An 18421-nucleotide genomic window follows, 5' to 3' on the forward strand; every position below is an offset into this window, starting at 1 on the left:
GCAGTGCTACACTGGTTAGCACTACAGATGAAAGGGACTTGGGGGTCATGGTTGACCACAAGATGAACATGAGCCTTCAGTGTGATGCTGAGGCTAGTAAAGCGAGCAAAACGCTGGCTTGCATCCATAGATACTTCTCAAGCAGATCCCAGGGCATCATTCTCCCACTGTACTCGGCCTTGGTGAGGCCTCAGCTGGAGTACTGCGTCCAGTTTTGGGTTCCGCAATTCAAAAAGGATGTGGAGTAACTTGAGAGGGTGTAGAGGAGAGCCACGCACATGATCAGAGGTCAGGAAAACAGACCTTATGATGTGAGCAATGGACCTATTCAGCCTGGAAAAGCACAGGCTCAGGGGTGATCTGGTGGCCACCTATAAGTTTATCAGGGGTGCTCATCAGGATCTGGGGGAATGTCTGTTCACCAGAGCCCCCCAAGGGATGACAAGATCAAACGGTCACAAACTCCACAGTGACCGATTCAGGCTGGACATAAGAAAGAACTTCTTCACTGTCCGAGCCCCAAGGTTTGGAACAGACCGCCGGAAGTGGTTCAAGCACCCACATTGAATGCCTTCAAGACACATTTGGATGCTTATCTTGTTGGGATCCTATGATCCCTGCTGACTTCCTTCCCCTGGGGCAGGGTGCTGGACTCGATGATCCTGTGAAATCTATGAAAGGATCTCAGTACTTTGAAACCTTAGGATAACAACAGGAGGTGGAAAAGTGGGAGCAGCAGAAATAACCCTGTGGACCGAATCAAGAACCTAGGCCAACCACCCCACACAGAAACATGTGTCCTGAGCTGCAACAGAGTCTGTTGTCCCAGATAGATCTCATGAGCCATCTTCAGATGACAATCATCCTTGATTGTAAGGGATTGCTGCTACTGATGATAAGCTGCCTTTAGAAAAACATTTGTTAGCCTGATTGCATTCTAACATCCCCTGTTTTCTCAGTGAGTTTTTACAGCTTGTTTCATTCCATAATGCTTTCACCAAAGAATTATTCAAAACTCAGGAAAACCTACAATTCTTAGAAATAAACTGGTTGTGGAATGTGTGAAATAACAAGCTTTCACTGGCTTAATGAAGTAAGATAAAAATATTTCATTATTCTAAAAATTAGCTAGCCAATAAGATGATTTATTGCGATACTGAAACTAAATTAGTCAATCAGTGTCTGCTTTCTTTGATGATACTGTACGAGTATGACCATAGTTACAAGTCAAGGGTGATATTTTTTATTTAAAAGATGGTTGATGTTAATGTCTAAAACAACACTGTCTATATTTAAATGATGTTAAGGAAATACTAAAATATTAAAGATATTATTAAAAAGGGATAATTGTATAAATTGTGTTTAGACAGTTTATAATGCAATATACATCTATTACCTGAGTTCTGTATATTTTAAAAACAAAATCACTGTTGATATGGCAACTACAGAAGAAAAATTATGTGTCATGTTTTCTTTTGGACAAAGAGCCCTCTTGAGTCTAGGATGGAGTTGCATTACATTTCTAGTTATGCTTATACCATTTATTATGATGATGATGATGATGTTGTTGAAGAGCTACAGTCATAAACCATGATAATACTGTGTTAGGCATTGTACAAAAACAGAACAAACATATATTAATTCAAATACAACATCAAATGGCCTTGTGTATCCTGGATAAGGTGTGCATTCCTGCCCTAATTAAAAATACAAACTCCTTAAAAAAACAGCAAGCAAATTTTCTTCCCTCTCCACATAGTAACAACCAGATGAGTTTGCAATATACCAGCAGGTTGACAAAATTGGGGCTATCCTCTCACCAATGGAAGGGAAAATAGGATGTATTCCCAACACAAGAGAGTTAGAATATCCTACTGCGTTCACTCCTTCTTTCATACTGAGGTGGTTCTTATTGAAATGCATTATTTGTTATTTATGCTAGCATTTGGGTCTTAGTGAATCTGAGTTTTCTTACCTGTTACCAAAACATGGCCTGTCCACGTGTGATTAGTAAAATCCATAGAAGTCAATGACCTTTTCTGAGCTGTGTCTGACTGAAAAAAGGGGAAAAATATTTTTTGTTCCCTGTGGTTCTCTCATAGACTAAGGGCTTGATTATGGCTTTGTGTTACATCACAATAGAGAAGGCAGTGTGGAACAGCACTGCTCCAGAGGTAGCTCTAGAGATTGTGCTTCAAGTCATCTCTCTCATGTATGGAAAGGTACAATCTGGTTGGTACATTAGCATGGATCTCTTTCCACTACATCAACCCCACTATTCAGACCATTGCAGATGAAGTGTGGAAACATGAGCCTAGCTCCTTCCCAATCCCTTTTTTGACATCTTGCTCTCTGAAGAACATATGATTCCCTGCGCTCCTGGGATCATAAGGCACACAAAAATTGCTAGGGCATGAGATCCTTTTGCAGTCATGAAGCAGGTGGGAGGGGAGGTTTCCTGAATAATGTTTTCCCTTGTCTCCCACAGTCTGGTTTAGTCTCCTGAATTACCCAAAAACCCACCCTGAATGTGTGAGTGGTATTGGGTCTTGAAAATTGATCAACAACGACAGTTCGTTCTCTAAGTGGCCGTCGTTCTGTGCTGTCAGGTACTGCACTTGATACTCTGCTATGAGTATATCGACCTCTATGCTGAAAAAGAAACAAAATTAGCAATGAAAAAAACATAAATATTAGCTTGGCTAAAATACAACCCCTTTGACCTTTATTTGATTTAAAATAAAAGAGCTAATTCTATTAACACAAAAGAACTGATTTTTTAGAGGACTTCTTGGGATCTTCAACCAGACATCAATTATATAAAATTAGATTCTTATGTTTCACAGTGAGGGCAGAGAGGCACATAACTATGACTATACAAATGGGAAAGACTAAGAAAGGTAACTGGTAAAATCATGTACATATTTCGCATTCACATGATTTGAGAAAGTTATATTAGACCCTATTGCCTGTATTGTGAAAAAGGCCCAGGAGGTCCTATTCTGACAGGATGAAAAGATATGATAAACCTATACTATTCTGTATATGTTTATATGTCTGACTGATACAATCTGATTATCAATGCATTTCTATGAACATATCCTTATCTATGCTACTGATGTTAGGACCCCACACACCCATATGCCTCTGTCATATACTCTTCCCTAAACAACAATCCACAGAAGCCCTCTGCTCTGTGGGACTACTAGGGTCAGGTCTAGGGTGGGAAGAGATATAAGTTGCATTATTCAGTATAGTGCTCACTGGGTATGTATAAAGTAGTTAACACACACTTTGCACAAAGGGGAGTGACTTTCTTTGAGGGACAAACCAGCTCCTAAAGGTAAAAAATGAGTGGGAATCCCAAATACAAAAGTTCTCAGTTTTCAATCTCCTATACATTATTCCTATGTAGGGACAGATGGTGCTTTTAGGCCATTATACAAGAGCACAGAAGAGTTTAAAAGGTTTTAATTTTCCTCACATATATCTGTTTTTATAATTTTGGATATACAGACAAATGCATTGAAACTGAAATCACTTCAAACTGAAATCACTTCAAAATTCCACTTTACTTTTCATATCCTTTTACTTCACAATAAAATAAGAGAGGCTCAGTTTTGTTTTTATTCACTTATAGGTAATCTCACTTTCTATTTATCAGGGTGCCTCTAGATATTATTCCAATGATGGCACTGCTTTACTTGCATAATGAAGACATCATGTCATGAGCATGGCTGCACCTGAATAGGGCAGGTTGTTAGGAGGAGGAAAAAAGGAATAACAGCTTGCACTGCTGCTGTTTTCCAGCTCAGGAAGCAATCAGTGGTCAGCAGCACCACCAAAATAATTAGATGACTCTACTAAGGAGTAATCCCCCAGGATTCTTTCCCCCAGGATCCTTCCCCCAGTTTCCTCCATGCTGGAGACACCCTGCCAGGCTGGAGCAGAGCCCAGGTTTCCTGAGAAGCAACAAAGGAGGGGAATCCCTCAGCTCCATCCTTCCCTGAACAACTGGGGAGGGCACCTTGCTCAGCCACAGTGTAGCCCAGTCTACCAAGAAGCAGCAAACACATGGGCGAGAGCAGAGGGGGAATTCTGTTAAGTTGGGGGCGGGATTCTCCCCCTCCCCTGACCTTGCTGCTGCCTGGGATGCTCATGGCAGGGATGCCCCTACTCATTTGTTCTGTGCTCACATAAAGGGTGGCTGGGGCAGGAGTGGGGGGAATGCATATGTCTCCTGCTGGGTGCTGCTGTGTAGGAGTAAACCTGTGGGTCAGAACTGTGCTGGGACAGGGGTTTCCTCCTCCTTTTTCAGAGAAGTTTACAATGAAGATGGAGCAACGCACCCTAGGATGCTGGAGGACAAACAGATTGCTATCACACAATGTATTCTTTGCTACATGGGCATATTAAAGCTGGATAAAAAACAACTATATAGTACACATTTTCAAGGTCTTACTTTATAGTTGACTGGAGCTTTGTATTGTGTGATGGGTACTTTGCTGGACTCAGTTAACTCTACATTTAACCAGCTAATAACTAACACAAAAATACCACATTTAAAGGGAATAGTGAAATCCAAGACACAAACAGATATCAAATAGGGTACTCATTTATCTGCTCCTTAGAATTTCAAGCATGTCATTTAATTTTAGAACAAAATACTTAAAATAATCTACATTTTGGCCCTAATGTACCTTCTACTATTCCTTCTTACATAAGTATATTCCCTAATTTATATTAAAACCTTGTATCACCATAAAAAGTGATTGGATGCAAATCTCCCCAAAGTAATATTTCAAAAAGCAATGCAAAGCAGTCTTTTAAAATTTCTATTGATCTTTAACATGAAAAGGAACATATCTTACAAAGCTTTGTCGCGATCCAGGCACTGACAGATACTGTTCAACTGTCCCTGAATTTATTGGTGGCAACTTGTTCCGAGTTGTATGTACATGGGGAGAGGACAAGCGATCAAAGCCAGTACACCTGTAGAAGATCCATTGATATATTTTTTTAGGAATATTCATGAGAGATTTTTCTTTTTTTACCTACATCAGAAAAAAATTCCAAATACATTTAAGCTATTTTAACTGTAGAAAATTGCTTTTTATCATAGAATAATGCTTTATTCATGCAAATTTTTCCGATGAAGTCTGGATCTTTGTTAGATCTTAGTTCTCAAATCTGTTGCCATATTCATTAAACCCTGACCCATTGTTATGCGATCAGCTTGGTGAAACAGCGTGAAACAAAAAACTCACAGTTTAGTTCCTCTAAGGATTTCATCACTGTATACGTTTGGAGTCTTTGAGCACAGTGGGTCTGAGGTGAGAGATGGTAGCCTGCGATGGGCTGGCATTTTCCTAGAGGATGCCAACAGTACTCGAGATGATGAGAGAACATTGTTATCAGTTATTCGTCCCACCCGATTTCGCACTGAGTTGGGAATACTGGAGCCAATGTTGTGCAGTTTGTCATCTTGTTCATTCCTACAAGGGAGGGGAAGAAAAATAGAAAGGCTTCTTATCAGAATATCATTCCTGTTATTACAAAATAACATCCAATTTTAAATCCATCAATTATCAACAAAAATAAATGTCTGCATTTTTATGTTCCCAAAGTCTTTTACATGGCCTTAACAACAATATATATCATAAAAAATCTGCAAGCTATCTTCCCATTAAACACTTACTGGATTTTGTCTGCTATGGCTGAATGCCTCTGCTGGAGTGGTTTGGCTTGAATTGTCATAACACCATGCAAATCACTGTAGAAATTGCCTGAGAACCGATTAACCTAAAAAAAGCAATAAAGTTTACACTTTCAGTCTCTTTAGCTTTTACGAAGGGAGACCTAAAAACATAATTAGGAGAAAAGACTCATATGATACCACTGCATATTATCATCAAAAAAATTTTCCCCAAACTAAGGTGCAAATGACAGGAATCAAAATTCCTCAAAATAAAGCTTTAAAGTTAGGTTACCAATAAATATTACAGAAAGAAATCATTAATATAAAATAATCACTGCAAATATATATATAATATCTACCCCTATACATTTTTATTACAGCCAGACCTGGAAGCAACACATATTGGTTATAGTGGCTTTTCTCTTTCCATTGCATTATATAAAGTCCTGTTTTAATGTTATTTAAAAACGCTCATCCAACCATTCATTGAAATTTTCAATAGCAGATGCTCCCTCCTTTTTCTTTTTTTTCTTCTTTCTTTTTCTATTTTTTTTATGTCAACTACGATTCATCCAATAAGGGTAGGGGGAAATATTTTGCTAACACCACAAAAATCTTTCAAATGTTTCAATGGGAAACTCTCACCCTTCTTTGAAGTAGGAGCTAAATTTAACATCCTAGAGTCAAAGAGGAGAATTTACTCATCTCCAGAAATATCCATCCAAATTTAACCAAGTTATAAGTTTCTGTAATCATCTTTTCACAGGTGTTCAGTCAAAGCTTGTTAATAGCTGGCAATACATTGACCAAAGATTCCATTTGCCTGGGCATACTCTGACCCAGGGATGAAGGAGCTGAGCACAACTTTATTTTGTAATTTACTTTTCATGTCTGGGAAGGAAGAAAAAATGTTACCTGTTTTACAGCACCTAACACAGTATGTTCTCAAAGCTAAAAGAGTCTCTAAATGATTGTATTATCCAAAAAAACCCACTGGCCACATCCACACGAGCCTCAATGTTTGTTTGCCCAAGGATAACTAGCAGTGGCACACCTTGTGCTGCTGCTTATTGTTCCCAGGGAACTCCTGTGCCATGCATGTTCTGGCGCACTGCAGGTCACCCCAGGTGGGGTAGGGGAGGCTGAGGCCAGCACTGGGCTGGCCCCATCAGCCTTAACTGGGTCTTGGGGACCTCCTGAGGCTGCAGCAGTGGTGATCCTGCCACTTAGAACCTGGCCAGCAGCCAGAGCATGGCTCCCTGTTGTCCCCATGTGCATTGCTCCCCCCTTTTTTTTTTTTTTTGCACCCCAGGGATATCCAGGGATCAACCCCCACCCCCTCACGCTGTTCCCTTGCAGCATGGAGAGCAGCTAAAATGTGCAGTATGTGGTGCTGCAGACGTGTCTGTGGCACCACATACCACACAGCCATGCTTGTCTGGACGTGGCCACTATGTTCTTTTAAGTGAAAAAAGGTAAATACCTCAAAAAGTGCATAATCAATACAAAGGGAAGCATTTCTAGTCTGAACTAGAAAAGGCAAAGGCCAAATAAAAACAATAGGATTCTGTTTTATGGAACCGTAGTTTACCTGAGATGGAACAAAATGTGAAGCAAAAGTTGTGCTTCGTGCCTCAGAGCCCCTTGATGGGGGTACACTCACTGTATCTGTTGTAATATGCAATACTGGTAGATCTGGCAATTTAGTTGTAGATGCTTTCAGCTTTTCCACCTGTTTATCATTTGCTGCAGCAGAATGAAATATACAATTAAACAGGAAATAATGGAGATACAATGGTTGGCCTTGGCTAACAAATATCAGTGATTTAGATCTGCTATGTTATATTGCAAATACATAGTATATAGTACATAAACACTATTGTTTATAATTAATATTCTCATAGCCCGAATTGTTTTAATTTTGAGGACATGCATGCCATTTAAAAACATACATGCTGTCAAAATAAGAAAACATGTTTCTTAAAAAAATTCCGAATGACTAATTTCCCGGATATATAAGAAATTGAGTTTAACCATAGACATAACAGAAATGTAGTTTCAAAAAGATTGCTAAAAACTTCATAACTATTATTAAACATTCCTATGTAAGTCAGTTAGAAATGAAAAAAAATGAACAACAGGAACTAAAGATTTATGTAATGTATCCTTTCCTTATATCCTATTTTTCAAGGCGCATAAATTATTGTGTTATTTCTCTCACAGCCTTAAATTTCTTTAGTCTTTATCCAAATCCTTTGCTTGACAGCTTCTTTTCCCCACATTGATGACCCTGAACAAAAAGACTGAAAGCAAACCTAGATTTGATTTACAGTATGTGGATAAACCTTTTACTGGAGATGTGAACAGCTCATGTAGTTCAATAGTAGTACCCTCACCATTAAGTTCTACTACCATAGAATTCTGCAAGTATTTGACTATTCCTACTTCATTTCACAACTATATTGGAAGTCAATTACTAGTTTCAGTTTACTGATCATGATTTTCTATTTGTTTGTTCTATTAATATACAATTAAAGAAGAGATGAAGTTACCATCAGTTTCAAAAGGGAACCCCTGTACCTGCCTGAGGACAGAATCTCCCTGTTAATTAGTCCTTTACCTGCTGCTTTTCTGTGCAATACTTTACTAAAACACCAGGAAGAATCAGATTTATGTCAGCAAACTGATGTTCCATCCTACATTAATCTCATAACCCATACACATTCAGTGGGACTCTATCGCTCTCCAGTAGTTAAATCACATATAGGTTTATAAAACATGTCAGCTGTTTTATTTCTGGTTAACTAACCTTTATCTTTTACTACAAACAGTAGAGATTAATGCTTTTAGACACAGAGGACCCAGAGTCAATCCACGCTGCAGATGACCTACCCAGGAGCATTACGTTACACCATGGGCACAACTCTACATGCAATTAATGCAAAGCAATAAACTCCAGAGCAATCAGCTCTGGAGTTTATTGTCATTTGAATGTCTGTCGAGGACCACAGGTAGCATGTTGAACTATGACAAGGCCCAGAGGGTTCAGCCTGCCAGCCCAGGGCTGCTCTCCCCAGTTCAACATGCTGAAGAAGGGCTGGCTGAGGTACAAAGGTGCCTGCAGGCAGCCCCTACACTGAAGCACCCTCATACTGCAGCCAGCCCCTCCAGTTTCTGCACATATGCTGCTGCGGAGATTTTTCACTCCAGTGCAGGAAACTTGTAAATACTTATAAATAAATGAGTTTATTCCAGCCTAATAGGAGCACATGTGTAGATGTTGAGACATTTACTGCTCAGCTAATTAGTCTACTGCATAGTAAACATCTCGTGTAGATGTGCCCCTTGATTGCTCATCCCCTTTGGCCTTCTTGTACCGGACCTTTCCATTTAAGGTCTTCTTATAGGCCTAGTCCAAATCCAACAGAAGTTATTATCTTTCCACAGGGAAGCTTCAGTTCAGGCCCAGTGAGTTTTTATGACGTTCCACATACAAGTACATACAGCTCCATCCAGGCTGATCATAAATCCCAGTTTTGGTGGGACCTTTTAAGAATCTTCCCTTCAGTTTGGTTAATTTTAATGCTTCTGTCCCACTTCCAGCAGGAATGCAGTAGTGGTGGCACTCTCCAGCTACAGTGCACAATGGGGAGTTTGGTGCTCTTCAGCATCCACAGTGCTCTGCACCCCTGCTTATCCCCCTTCCCACTCTCCATTGTACTCAGCTGAGACTAGAGCTTGGAAAAAGCTAAGCATGCTAGAGAGCGGAGGGGCTCAAGTGGGGGAGAATTCCATTTTGAGACCCAGGAAACATGGCTACTTTAGCTGCATCCAAATATAATCATAAACGATTTTGTAAGCCAAATGTAATTAAATAAGAAATTAGTGTTCTAGGTAAAATACTATAAATGGCATCTCCAAAAACTTCAAATACCTGTGATAGCAGATTCCCAATTTTTTCTAATCAGCTCTTCCAGTATTTCAGTTATATTGTTCCAGACATGATCAAACACTTCAGCAGCCACAGCATCTTTGATACAGGCATTGGGAGAAACAGGAGGAATGCCACGTTTATTCTTCTTTTGAGCAAGCTGGGCTCCCTTTTGTTCCAAATTCTCATCATCACTAATAATTGAAGCAAATTCACCTTTATTACTGAATTCTACCAATTTCTGCTAACATTCACAGTATATCTAAGCACACTTCCTCATAGAAGAAGGAAGGGGTCAAATACATTTATATTAGAAAATATGTCAGATTTTATAACAGAAATTCAGAGAGTACTACAGAAGAAAACAGAGCTGAATTGGTTTTGTTTTGCCTTGTTTCCTGTGTTTGGCTGAACAGCACCTCCCTTCTGGTATCAGTGGCACGCAAGATCAAACTGCAGCATTATAGCAAGTAGATTTTGCAATTCTTGACAGATACCATATATAGAGATATGGATTATAATAGAAATAAAGCAAAGTTGATAAAAATGATCTTTTGGAGCTAGAATCTTGCATTTCCTTAACTAGCCACAACTTACAGTACACTATATCCCTCTAGTTTGATGGGAGAATACCACACCGAACAGATCCTTTGTACCATACCCTACTTAACCAAACATATTTTCCATGATCTCTGGGCCTTCACCTAACTAGGTGAAGCAGATTTTGGAACAATTCGCATCCTCATAGGACCAAGGGACTCTGTAAACTCATGTGCATCTCTCCCCTTCCACTGTCATAGACTCAGTTTCTTACTTTCCTCTCCAGTTTCAGGAACAGGGCCCTAGTTACATAAAATACACTTTACATGTAAAAAGGCTTGTATTGTATTGTATTTTAAGAAAGTGAAAAGAATTTGGGATTAGAAAGACTCTCTTGTCTTCATTCATAAAGACTCAGCCTCAGCTACACTTTGGGTGTTTCAGTGCAAAGAGACTCTTATACTATTTATCCAGTACCTGGAACCTAATTCTCTCACACCCTGGGTGAGTAGGCTAGCCTCTAAGCTACCAGATAAAAACAAGAAAACAATGGCATCACTGCAACACCACTCATAATTTGCAGGGAAGCTGCAACTGCCTGAGCACGTTACATAGAGGCTGATCTTACAGGCATCCTTAGAGTGCATCTACTAGATTAAACCCTTTAGGAGAGATGGGTATAGAAACCCTTAGTTTATTCATGTTGACAAGCCTTAAGCAATTTAACAATAATTTTGCTGTATACACTTAAAAATACACAGCTGCTATTTACAGCTCTTTGTCGTCAAATGCAAGATACTCTTCTATTTTTCCATCGACATCATATATTTCTTCTTCCAGGAAGGAATACACAGATGAGTCAGAAACAGTAATCCTTGGGGACCCACAGTCTAATGATTTGTGGGCTGGGGAGGTTGTTGGAACCAGCTTAGAGCCTGAAATGCACAGCCTGAAACAAAAGAATCAGAATTATATGTACATGGAAACAAGTGCATGATAAATCCAGAGGTGCTGGATTATGATCAAATAAGTTAAGGCTATTAAACAGGCCTATACATTTGTAAAAAGGTTAAGAAAGATTAAAGTGAATTAATTTGGACTAAGTAATTTTATTGTCAGCAAACCAAGGCAATATAAATTAAATAATATCTTACATGACTTTTAAAAGCCTGGGGCACATGTTACACAAGAATATTGTTTCATATATTACCAAGCTCCTCACTTAGTTGGCTATACGTAAGAGGCATTGGTTAGGTGTTTCTGATTGAAGGGTGTTTGCTGCCTCTAGTTTCTTTTCATTCTAAATATTAGGGCTATCCATAAATGTCATGTTACTCAAAATGCATAAAGATATATTCTGTACAGAATTTAACATACTCTTTCATATTTTTAGTGATTTCACAGAGGCCAGGTAAAGATCTGGTGTAGGCAGAGATAGCAGCTCGGCTCTGAAAATGCTGAAATCCTTCATCCTTAGGCAATAGGAGCTGTTTTCCTAAAATTCTGCAAAATAAAAAAGTAACACATAAATCAGATTGAAAAGAAAAATATGGACACCTACAGCACAATCAAACTTCAGACTGAATAATCTACTAGCTCCCATACTATTTTCTAGAAATAAAGGGACAGATATTCTCCTAATATAAATTGGTGTAATTTTACTTAAATTGTTAGAGCTATGGTTGTTTACATTACCTGAGTTTCTAGTTTTAAAAATCTTTAAAAATATTCAAATATTTCCGGGAAAGAAAAGAGTAAGATGCAAAACTCTGCTATAAAAATTAATTTATATAAAGAATATGAAACTTTCAAATCAATAATCAGATTACATGTACAGAGAACATTTAAAATAGTGAACACAATCACTTTCACAACCACTTTAAAGTTACTTTGGCAATTTCTGTAATGAAACATGATCTCAGTACCAAGAAAATATCTGGTTCAAAAATGTACACAAGGGTGGCTAATATACATGTTACTGAAACTAGATTAGGAAAAACATGTCAAGTTAAAGCACAGATTGCAAAGGGATTTTTTTCTTTCTTTCAATGTAACAAGATCACTGTTAAAAACAAGGAACTTTTGATCTTTATTTATCTGAAGAATGGTCACTTTCTGTTACTTTTTGTTAAATGTTTGCAAAGGCACTTGAGGGAATTTGCAGGTCACACTATAGGGCATCTACACATTCAGTCAAAAGACCTGCAGCTTTCTACCCCTTCACCTCACTCAAATCATCAGTGTCACGCTCCAGCTGGACTCTGCCAGCTTTAGCCAGCAACAGATACCATCAGCACTCTCCTCACAATCTGGAAAGCCCCTATTTGGCTTGCTGCATGGCCGTGGCCACGTGCTGGGGAAACCCCGTCCCCTGTGGAAAAACCCCGTGAACATTTTGGCAGGAAAATGTGACCAATCGGGGATTTGAAATTGGGCTTGTCATCTGGCCTATAAAAGTTAGGGTGCAGCTTTCGCCCTGGAAGAAGCACAGATAAATCAGAGCAAACTCCACTCAGTAGAGAGAAGCCGGAGCATCCACCGCTCAGTGGGTAGGCCTGGCCAGCTTCCCACGGCTTCTCCTGCCTCCAGAGCCATAAGCAATCATTTGTGCACTCGATCGTACCGGTTCATACGTTCTCGTTCTCAATCTTGTTTTGTTTTTTATCTCGGATCCATTGTTTTGTTGTTTTTCATTCGTTCGTCCCTTATCCAAACTGGACAGAACGCGCAGCCACATCAACACCGGTGGTGCATAAGTTGTCATTCTTGGATCCATCATTTTGTTTTTGTTCGTCCGTTCCTTATCCGAACTGGGATGGATCCAAGTGTAACCGCCTGCGCAGCCACATCTACACCAGTGGTGCTTAAGTAAGAGATCAAATAAAAATGTTCTGGAACTGTTACGAGTCCACCTCTCCCTCTCGCAAACTAACATCAGGGGATAGAACCCACCGGGGCAATGGTCACAACCTGGCTTGCGCCCCACGCAATCAGGAACTCTGTATATTCTATAGCCAGGTTTCATGGGAATAGGGAACCTAATGAATTCTGTCTCTCTACATAATTAAACTCAGTCTTAGGTTTTAGATCCCTGGCATTCTGATACATACTACATATCACTCACATATTATTTATACCTTTCACTGACTCAATACAGTAGTTTATTCTCCCTCTTCACAGAATGTCACTCATACCTTTTCATTTCAGTAATCTTTTAAAAAAGATTTAATAAGTTATATACTTTTTCTGGCATAGGTCTTTTCCTTTCCCCCAGTCAAATATCTATGAATTTTAACTTCTTCCTTCCACACGGTGCAATATTTTTTCTTTTATATCCTTGTATCCTCAGGCACATTTATCTCTTTTGGAAAAAAAATTCTGTATAGGATCGGGGGGAGGAGTCTGATCATTCTGTAACATACAAGTTTGCAGGAATATTCTACTCATAGCACAGGGAGAAGAGATGGGTGGACTGGAGATGGAGGAGGGCACTTCATGAACTTCAGTGAAGCCTGGGACTCAAACTCTGCATATGCTACACCTCAGAATGATGGAACAGATCTTCCTTCTGAGTATGATGCTCAGTGCACACCAATATGCTCTTTTCTTTCAGGCATGCTTTCTCAGCCTCTTACAGCATGGCTCCTTCAGAAGCTGTGTCCTTTTCATTATTTACCAGGATGAAGAGTGCAGAAACAAAGTTCATGTTGGCTTAGCCATTAACTTTTACAGATTTCCAAGCAGACAGCTATCAGTTTTCTAAGAGCACAAGTCATGCAGGGCAACTACTTCCAGGCTAAGTACAGATAGCCAAAAAGCCCAAGGCTGAATTTATTTAGTCTTTGCAGGTTAGTCTAAGCTGCAAAGATTGAACCAATAAGCAAATGAAGAGACATTCACTTTTGATTCAGGAAATGCAGCCACATGCCTGCAGTGGATCAAGCCAGAAGCCAGGGGGTGCTACAGCATGGCTCTCCGGCACATTACTAGCTTGGGCTGTATGTTCACTTCCTCTTCCTGCTGCCCCTGAGGTCTCTGGGATTTGCGGTCCAGATTCACAGCAGCAGGACTCTGCTGGGTTGCTCATCACTTCCTCTTTCTGCTTCCAGGTATTTCTGGGATTTGTAGTCCATACTCACAGCCATCACTGAGTAAGCAGGGCAGGGCAGAGCAGCTCCATACTCAGGGAAAGGGAAGTTTAACCCCTGCTCCCTGGCCCCAAACCCCAGCAGGGGTTTGCCTGGGTGGGCCAGTGAGTCAGTAAGCCAGCCTTCATTGCTCCAGTGAAGGAGCAGAGGGGTGGGGGCAGCCCTGCTCTCCGGAGCTGACAGCACAGCTCAGCACAGGGGTGCAGAGCATCCTGGGATGCTGAGGGACTTTGATTTAACTTGAATCAGGAAGGGGTCTGGGACAGAAGTTTCATAAATTGGTTTGACCTAAAACAGTTAAGTCTGATACTACATTCACTGAAGTTCATCTTACATCAGTTTCAGCTATTTTGAACTTCTATTCTGTTACCGGTTTAAACCCGTTTCTGATCATTTAAACCAGTTTATGTCTAACTTTTGTCCCTAGCCCAAGTGTCTAGCCTGAGTGTCTACCCCCTGCCTTGAAAAACCCCTGCAGCCCACAAATCTTTAGCCAGGATGTATTTAAACTCTAAGCTTCAGGGTCCTAGAGATGTGTGGGGAATATAAAGAATCTATAACAAGAAGGAACATTGTAGCTATTTTTATTTTCATATATGGTCATACTTGCTCAAACTTCACAAAATGGCTGATCTCTTTCATCTTGTTTATAATCTTTAAATGGTACAATTTGTCCTAGATCATGTACCAGTAAGCAGGTTCTATCACATGGAACTAATTAATAGGTTTCACTTGCCCATCAATATTTTTATCAGATTAAAAAAGAAATCATAACTTAATTAATAGTGAACAATGAAATCATATTTAACTAAGAAATAAACTACACTTCAATGCAAAAAAACCCCTCTGCTTTTGTTTTCACATGTCCTGTGACTTTTTATAGAATATGAAGAAAATAATTTTATAAACTATTGAAAAGTCATTTCAAATTGATGCAACAGCCAAGGATATGTTTCTCCACAAAGAGTGCTTGTCTTCTAGGAATTGCAACCCTTCCATGCTAAGCAGCAGTGTCTTTCAAACACTGTGCTGCTCCATGCATACTACCTCTCAGATTGGAAGTCCAGACAAGCTTAGGTAGACCTAGGCATAGTTAAGGCATGCCAATTTTGGTAGCCAATGGCACACAAGGGGCTGATGTGACCAGAATCAAATCCAGACACCTCTGACTCCCTGGATTCAATAACCACATGCTCAGCTCCTGCAAAAGTCCAGAGCAGTTTGAACTCACAACTCTGCATACCTAGCAAGATCCTTACTAAAGTGTTATGAAACCTCTTCAACCAAGATTGAAATATATTTTCTTTTTCCCTGTATAAATTTGCACAAAACACTATTTTTATAAGCTAATTATACTTCCTGTAGTGACTGCTACAGTGAATAGGTGCATGCACTTTAAGAAATACCACATATTAGAAAATCAAAGCAAATAAATTAATTAGATAAATAAACTTATGATTGGTTAAAACTCACAAAAGTAAGAAATGTCCTTACCTTAGATGAAGCGATCGATTGATCCAGTCTCTACATTCTTCCTGCAGGCTCTGGGTTTGAGAAGTCACTTTTCCTTCAAATAACATTTCATCCACATCCCAGAATAGTTGTTGCACTCTTTGTGTATTAGCTTTATCAAATTCCTACAGTTTGTACAATTAACTGTTTTTAGCAAATACATCTAGATGCATTTAAACAAACTTATTTGATTTTAAAAAGTAAAATGTTTGTACATTCATCACTGGAGAGAGAACTGAATTAAGCGATGACCTAGCTACTAATGTGGAATTCTTTATTGCTATAGTCACTACACTGCACTGGAAAAGATTAGCTCTTTTATATATGAACATATGTGAACATATTTAAAAACAATTTTGGGCAGCGAGAAGAGTTAAATCTTTCTTCAGAAAATTTGCTAAAATTTACCCCTGATAAAAAGCATGACTTACATCATCCCTCCATGAGTAAATGGAGCTTCTTTCAGTAGTCAAACCAGTTGTATAACTTTGTATTCCAGACCAAGAATTATTCAAGTCTGTGGGTGTTGTTTGACCACTAGATGAGAGCGATGAAACTGTTTCACTATCAAAAAAAAAAATAAGAATAATAAAATGCACTTACACTCCAACACACCAAGGAGAATATTATATATACACACACACATCAGTATCATGAGTATATTCTTCTGTGTGACATATGACTTTCAGGATATGCTGCAAAATCTACCAATCAAAACTGGGCTGATGAGAAGTACTAAGGTCATGAGCTTTTAGGTAGAGGGGAACGATTACCTTGCTGTCATGTTTTCCATTGGCCAAATTAGACTTTTACTGTATTACTAGCCAATTGCCCATCAAGAATGACAGGGGGAGGGGGAACATGGGCTGGGATGGAGTGCCACCACCTAACGCCCCATGCTGCCACTGTTCTGCCTCTTGCCTCTGTCTGGTCCTCAGCATGGCTTGCAGGGAGTGGGGTGGGGGAGCTGAGGTCAGCTGCCCCACCCTCTGTCTGGTCCTCAGCATGCCTATGGAATCATGGTGGCGCTCCCTGAAACTTGCAGCACTCTGATTGGCTGTTTCCATCAGCCAATCATAGTGCAAATAAAGCATGACAAACAGACAGACTTGGGCTTTTATAATATTAGAATGCTTTGGGATTATAGTTAGCAATCATTGCTTTAACCATGGCCTAGGCACACTGAATCTGCATACAAGCATTTAATTCAAACACATTTTTTTCAGCTCCTTTAACTCATTTAATTTCTGCCCTCTGAGCACAGTTAATCAGTGTAGCAAAAGTGCCCAAAAGCTTATAGAAAAGTAAACCTTCTTATATCTACTTAAAATCACTGTAAGAAATAATGTAAAACAGAGATAAGGAAATAACAGGAAAGTTTCAGTTAGTATTGTCATAATATGTACCTATAAATAAACATTTTACACCTAAAGAATGGACATGTCCCATTTAGTTCTGGGGGTTGATTGGTTAGAAAGCTTTTATGAAGCTGACCTCTGGATCCCTCATCTCTGGAATACAATGACGATAAGGGAAGCAGCAAAATAGCCAATTTGTAGGAAACACACATTAGAGTGAGACCTCTTTATAAACTTTGCTTTTATTGCAGATCAGCATTCTCTTTACTGAACTCAGAAGTAGGAACATCATTTCTCCAATCTGGCTGGCACATTTACTTTGCTTGGAAATGTGCAGTCCCACAGTGCAACAGAGTACAATTCAAACCCTGAGAAACATTCAGGATACAGGATTAACAAGAATTTAGATAAACCAGGATTACTTTGATTCTATACTATATGGAGTCTGGGCAATTCTGTTCCTTAATCAATTGCTTTTAACCACAATAATAATTAATCATTTTCAGAAAGAAAAAAAATGTCCCTTTTTGTATATTACTAAGGAAGCAGGGGATGAATTTTTTTCAGAAAAAAGTTCTGAAAAGTAGGCAATTACAAAAAGTTACAGAAAATATAGACTGTAGACAGAAATTATCAACTCGAAGAGCTAAGAACTTAGTAAAGCGGGCTAACATATACATGTATTTAACTGATGTCTCAACTAATTCATCTGCTGATTTGCCTGCATAGCCTAAGTTTCACTTGAAAAACTAAAGACTCAGGCCATGAAGAGACATTAATTTCTACCACTACAAAATTTCATTCTGGGGAAGTCTGGAAGAGCAGCAACAGAACTCCTCCAGATGGGAGTCGTGTCCCTGCCTCCTTCCACCACCAAGTACCAGAAAGCATAGAAGAAGCTGCTGCTTGATAACTCCCAATCACACTAAATCTGTGCAGAAGTAATAAATATTTAATATTTTTAATGCAAAGCATTAAACCAATCTGTTAATTATGTGGGTTTGGTATAGAGTGTAATACTTGGCTATATCAGATGCTCTCATATGGGCATATTTATTACATAAGTAATAATTAATATTACTTCAGAGGTTAATGCATACCAGTTAAAATTGTCAATAGCTTCCTGCACATTTCTTGTAAAAAGTACTGGAAGAGAATCTCCATTCTTCCCTGGGAAGCAGTTATCTGCAGATCCTTTGGACAGACCCTTTCTGAAAACAACATAAGAAAACAA

General features: G+C 39.2%; 1 protein-coding gene across 2 annotated transcripts in view; it reads right to left on the reverse strand.

The window, feature by feature from the left end:
* The window catches only part of FAM149A (family with sequence similarity 149 member A), a 37797-nt gene that overhangs the window by 6105 nt on the left and 13271 nt on the right, over window positions 1–18421 (reverse strand). For both annotated transcript variants that reach the window (XM_019553253.1, XM_019553252.1), the window contains exons 2-13: window positions 18288–18398; window positions 16261–16393; window positions 15812–15954; window positions 11547–11672; window positions 10942–11118; window positions 9633–9823; window positions 7290–7444; window positions 5699–5802; window positions 5268–5495; window positions 4872–4992; window positions 2524–2652; window positions 1976–2054 (exon numbers count right to left, since the gene is read on the reverse strand). In XM_019553253.1, coding sequence (XP_019408798.1) covers window positions 1976–2054; window positions 2524–2652; window positions 4872–4992; window positions 5268–5495; window positions 5699–5802; window positions 7290–7444; window positions 9633–9823; window positions 10942–11118; window positions 11547–11672; window positions 15812–15897 — 1396 coding nt within the window. In that variant the 5' untranslated portion in view covers window positions 15898–15954; window positions 16261–16393; window positions 18288–18398. The remainder of the gene's footprint in view (window positions 1–1975; window positions 2055–2523; window positions 2653–4871; window positions 4993–5267; window positions 5496–5698; window positions 5803–7289; window positions 7445–9632; window positions 9824–10941; window positions 11119–11546; window positions 11673–15811; window positions 15955–16260; window positions 16394–18287; window positions 18399–18421) is intronic.

This window comes from Crocodylus porosus, unplaced genomic scaffold (assembly GCF_001723895.1).
Source record: "Crocodylus porosus isolate Cpor-Errol unplaced genomic scaffold, CroPor_comp1, whole genome shotgun sequence".
Lineage (NCBI taxonomy): Eukaryota > Metazoa > Chordata > Crocodylia > Crocodylidae > Crocodylus > Crocodylus porosus.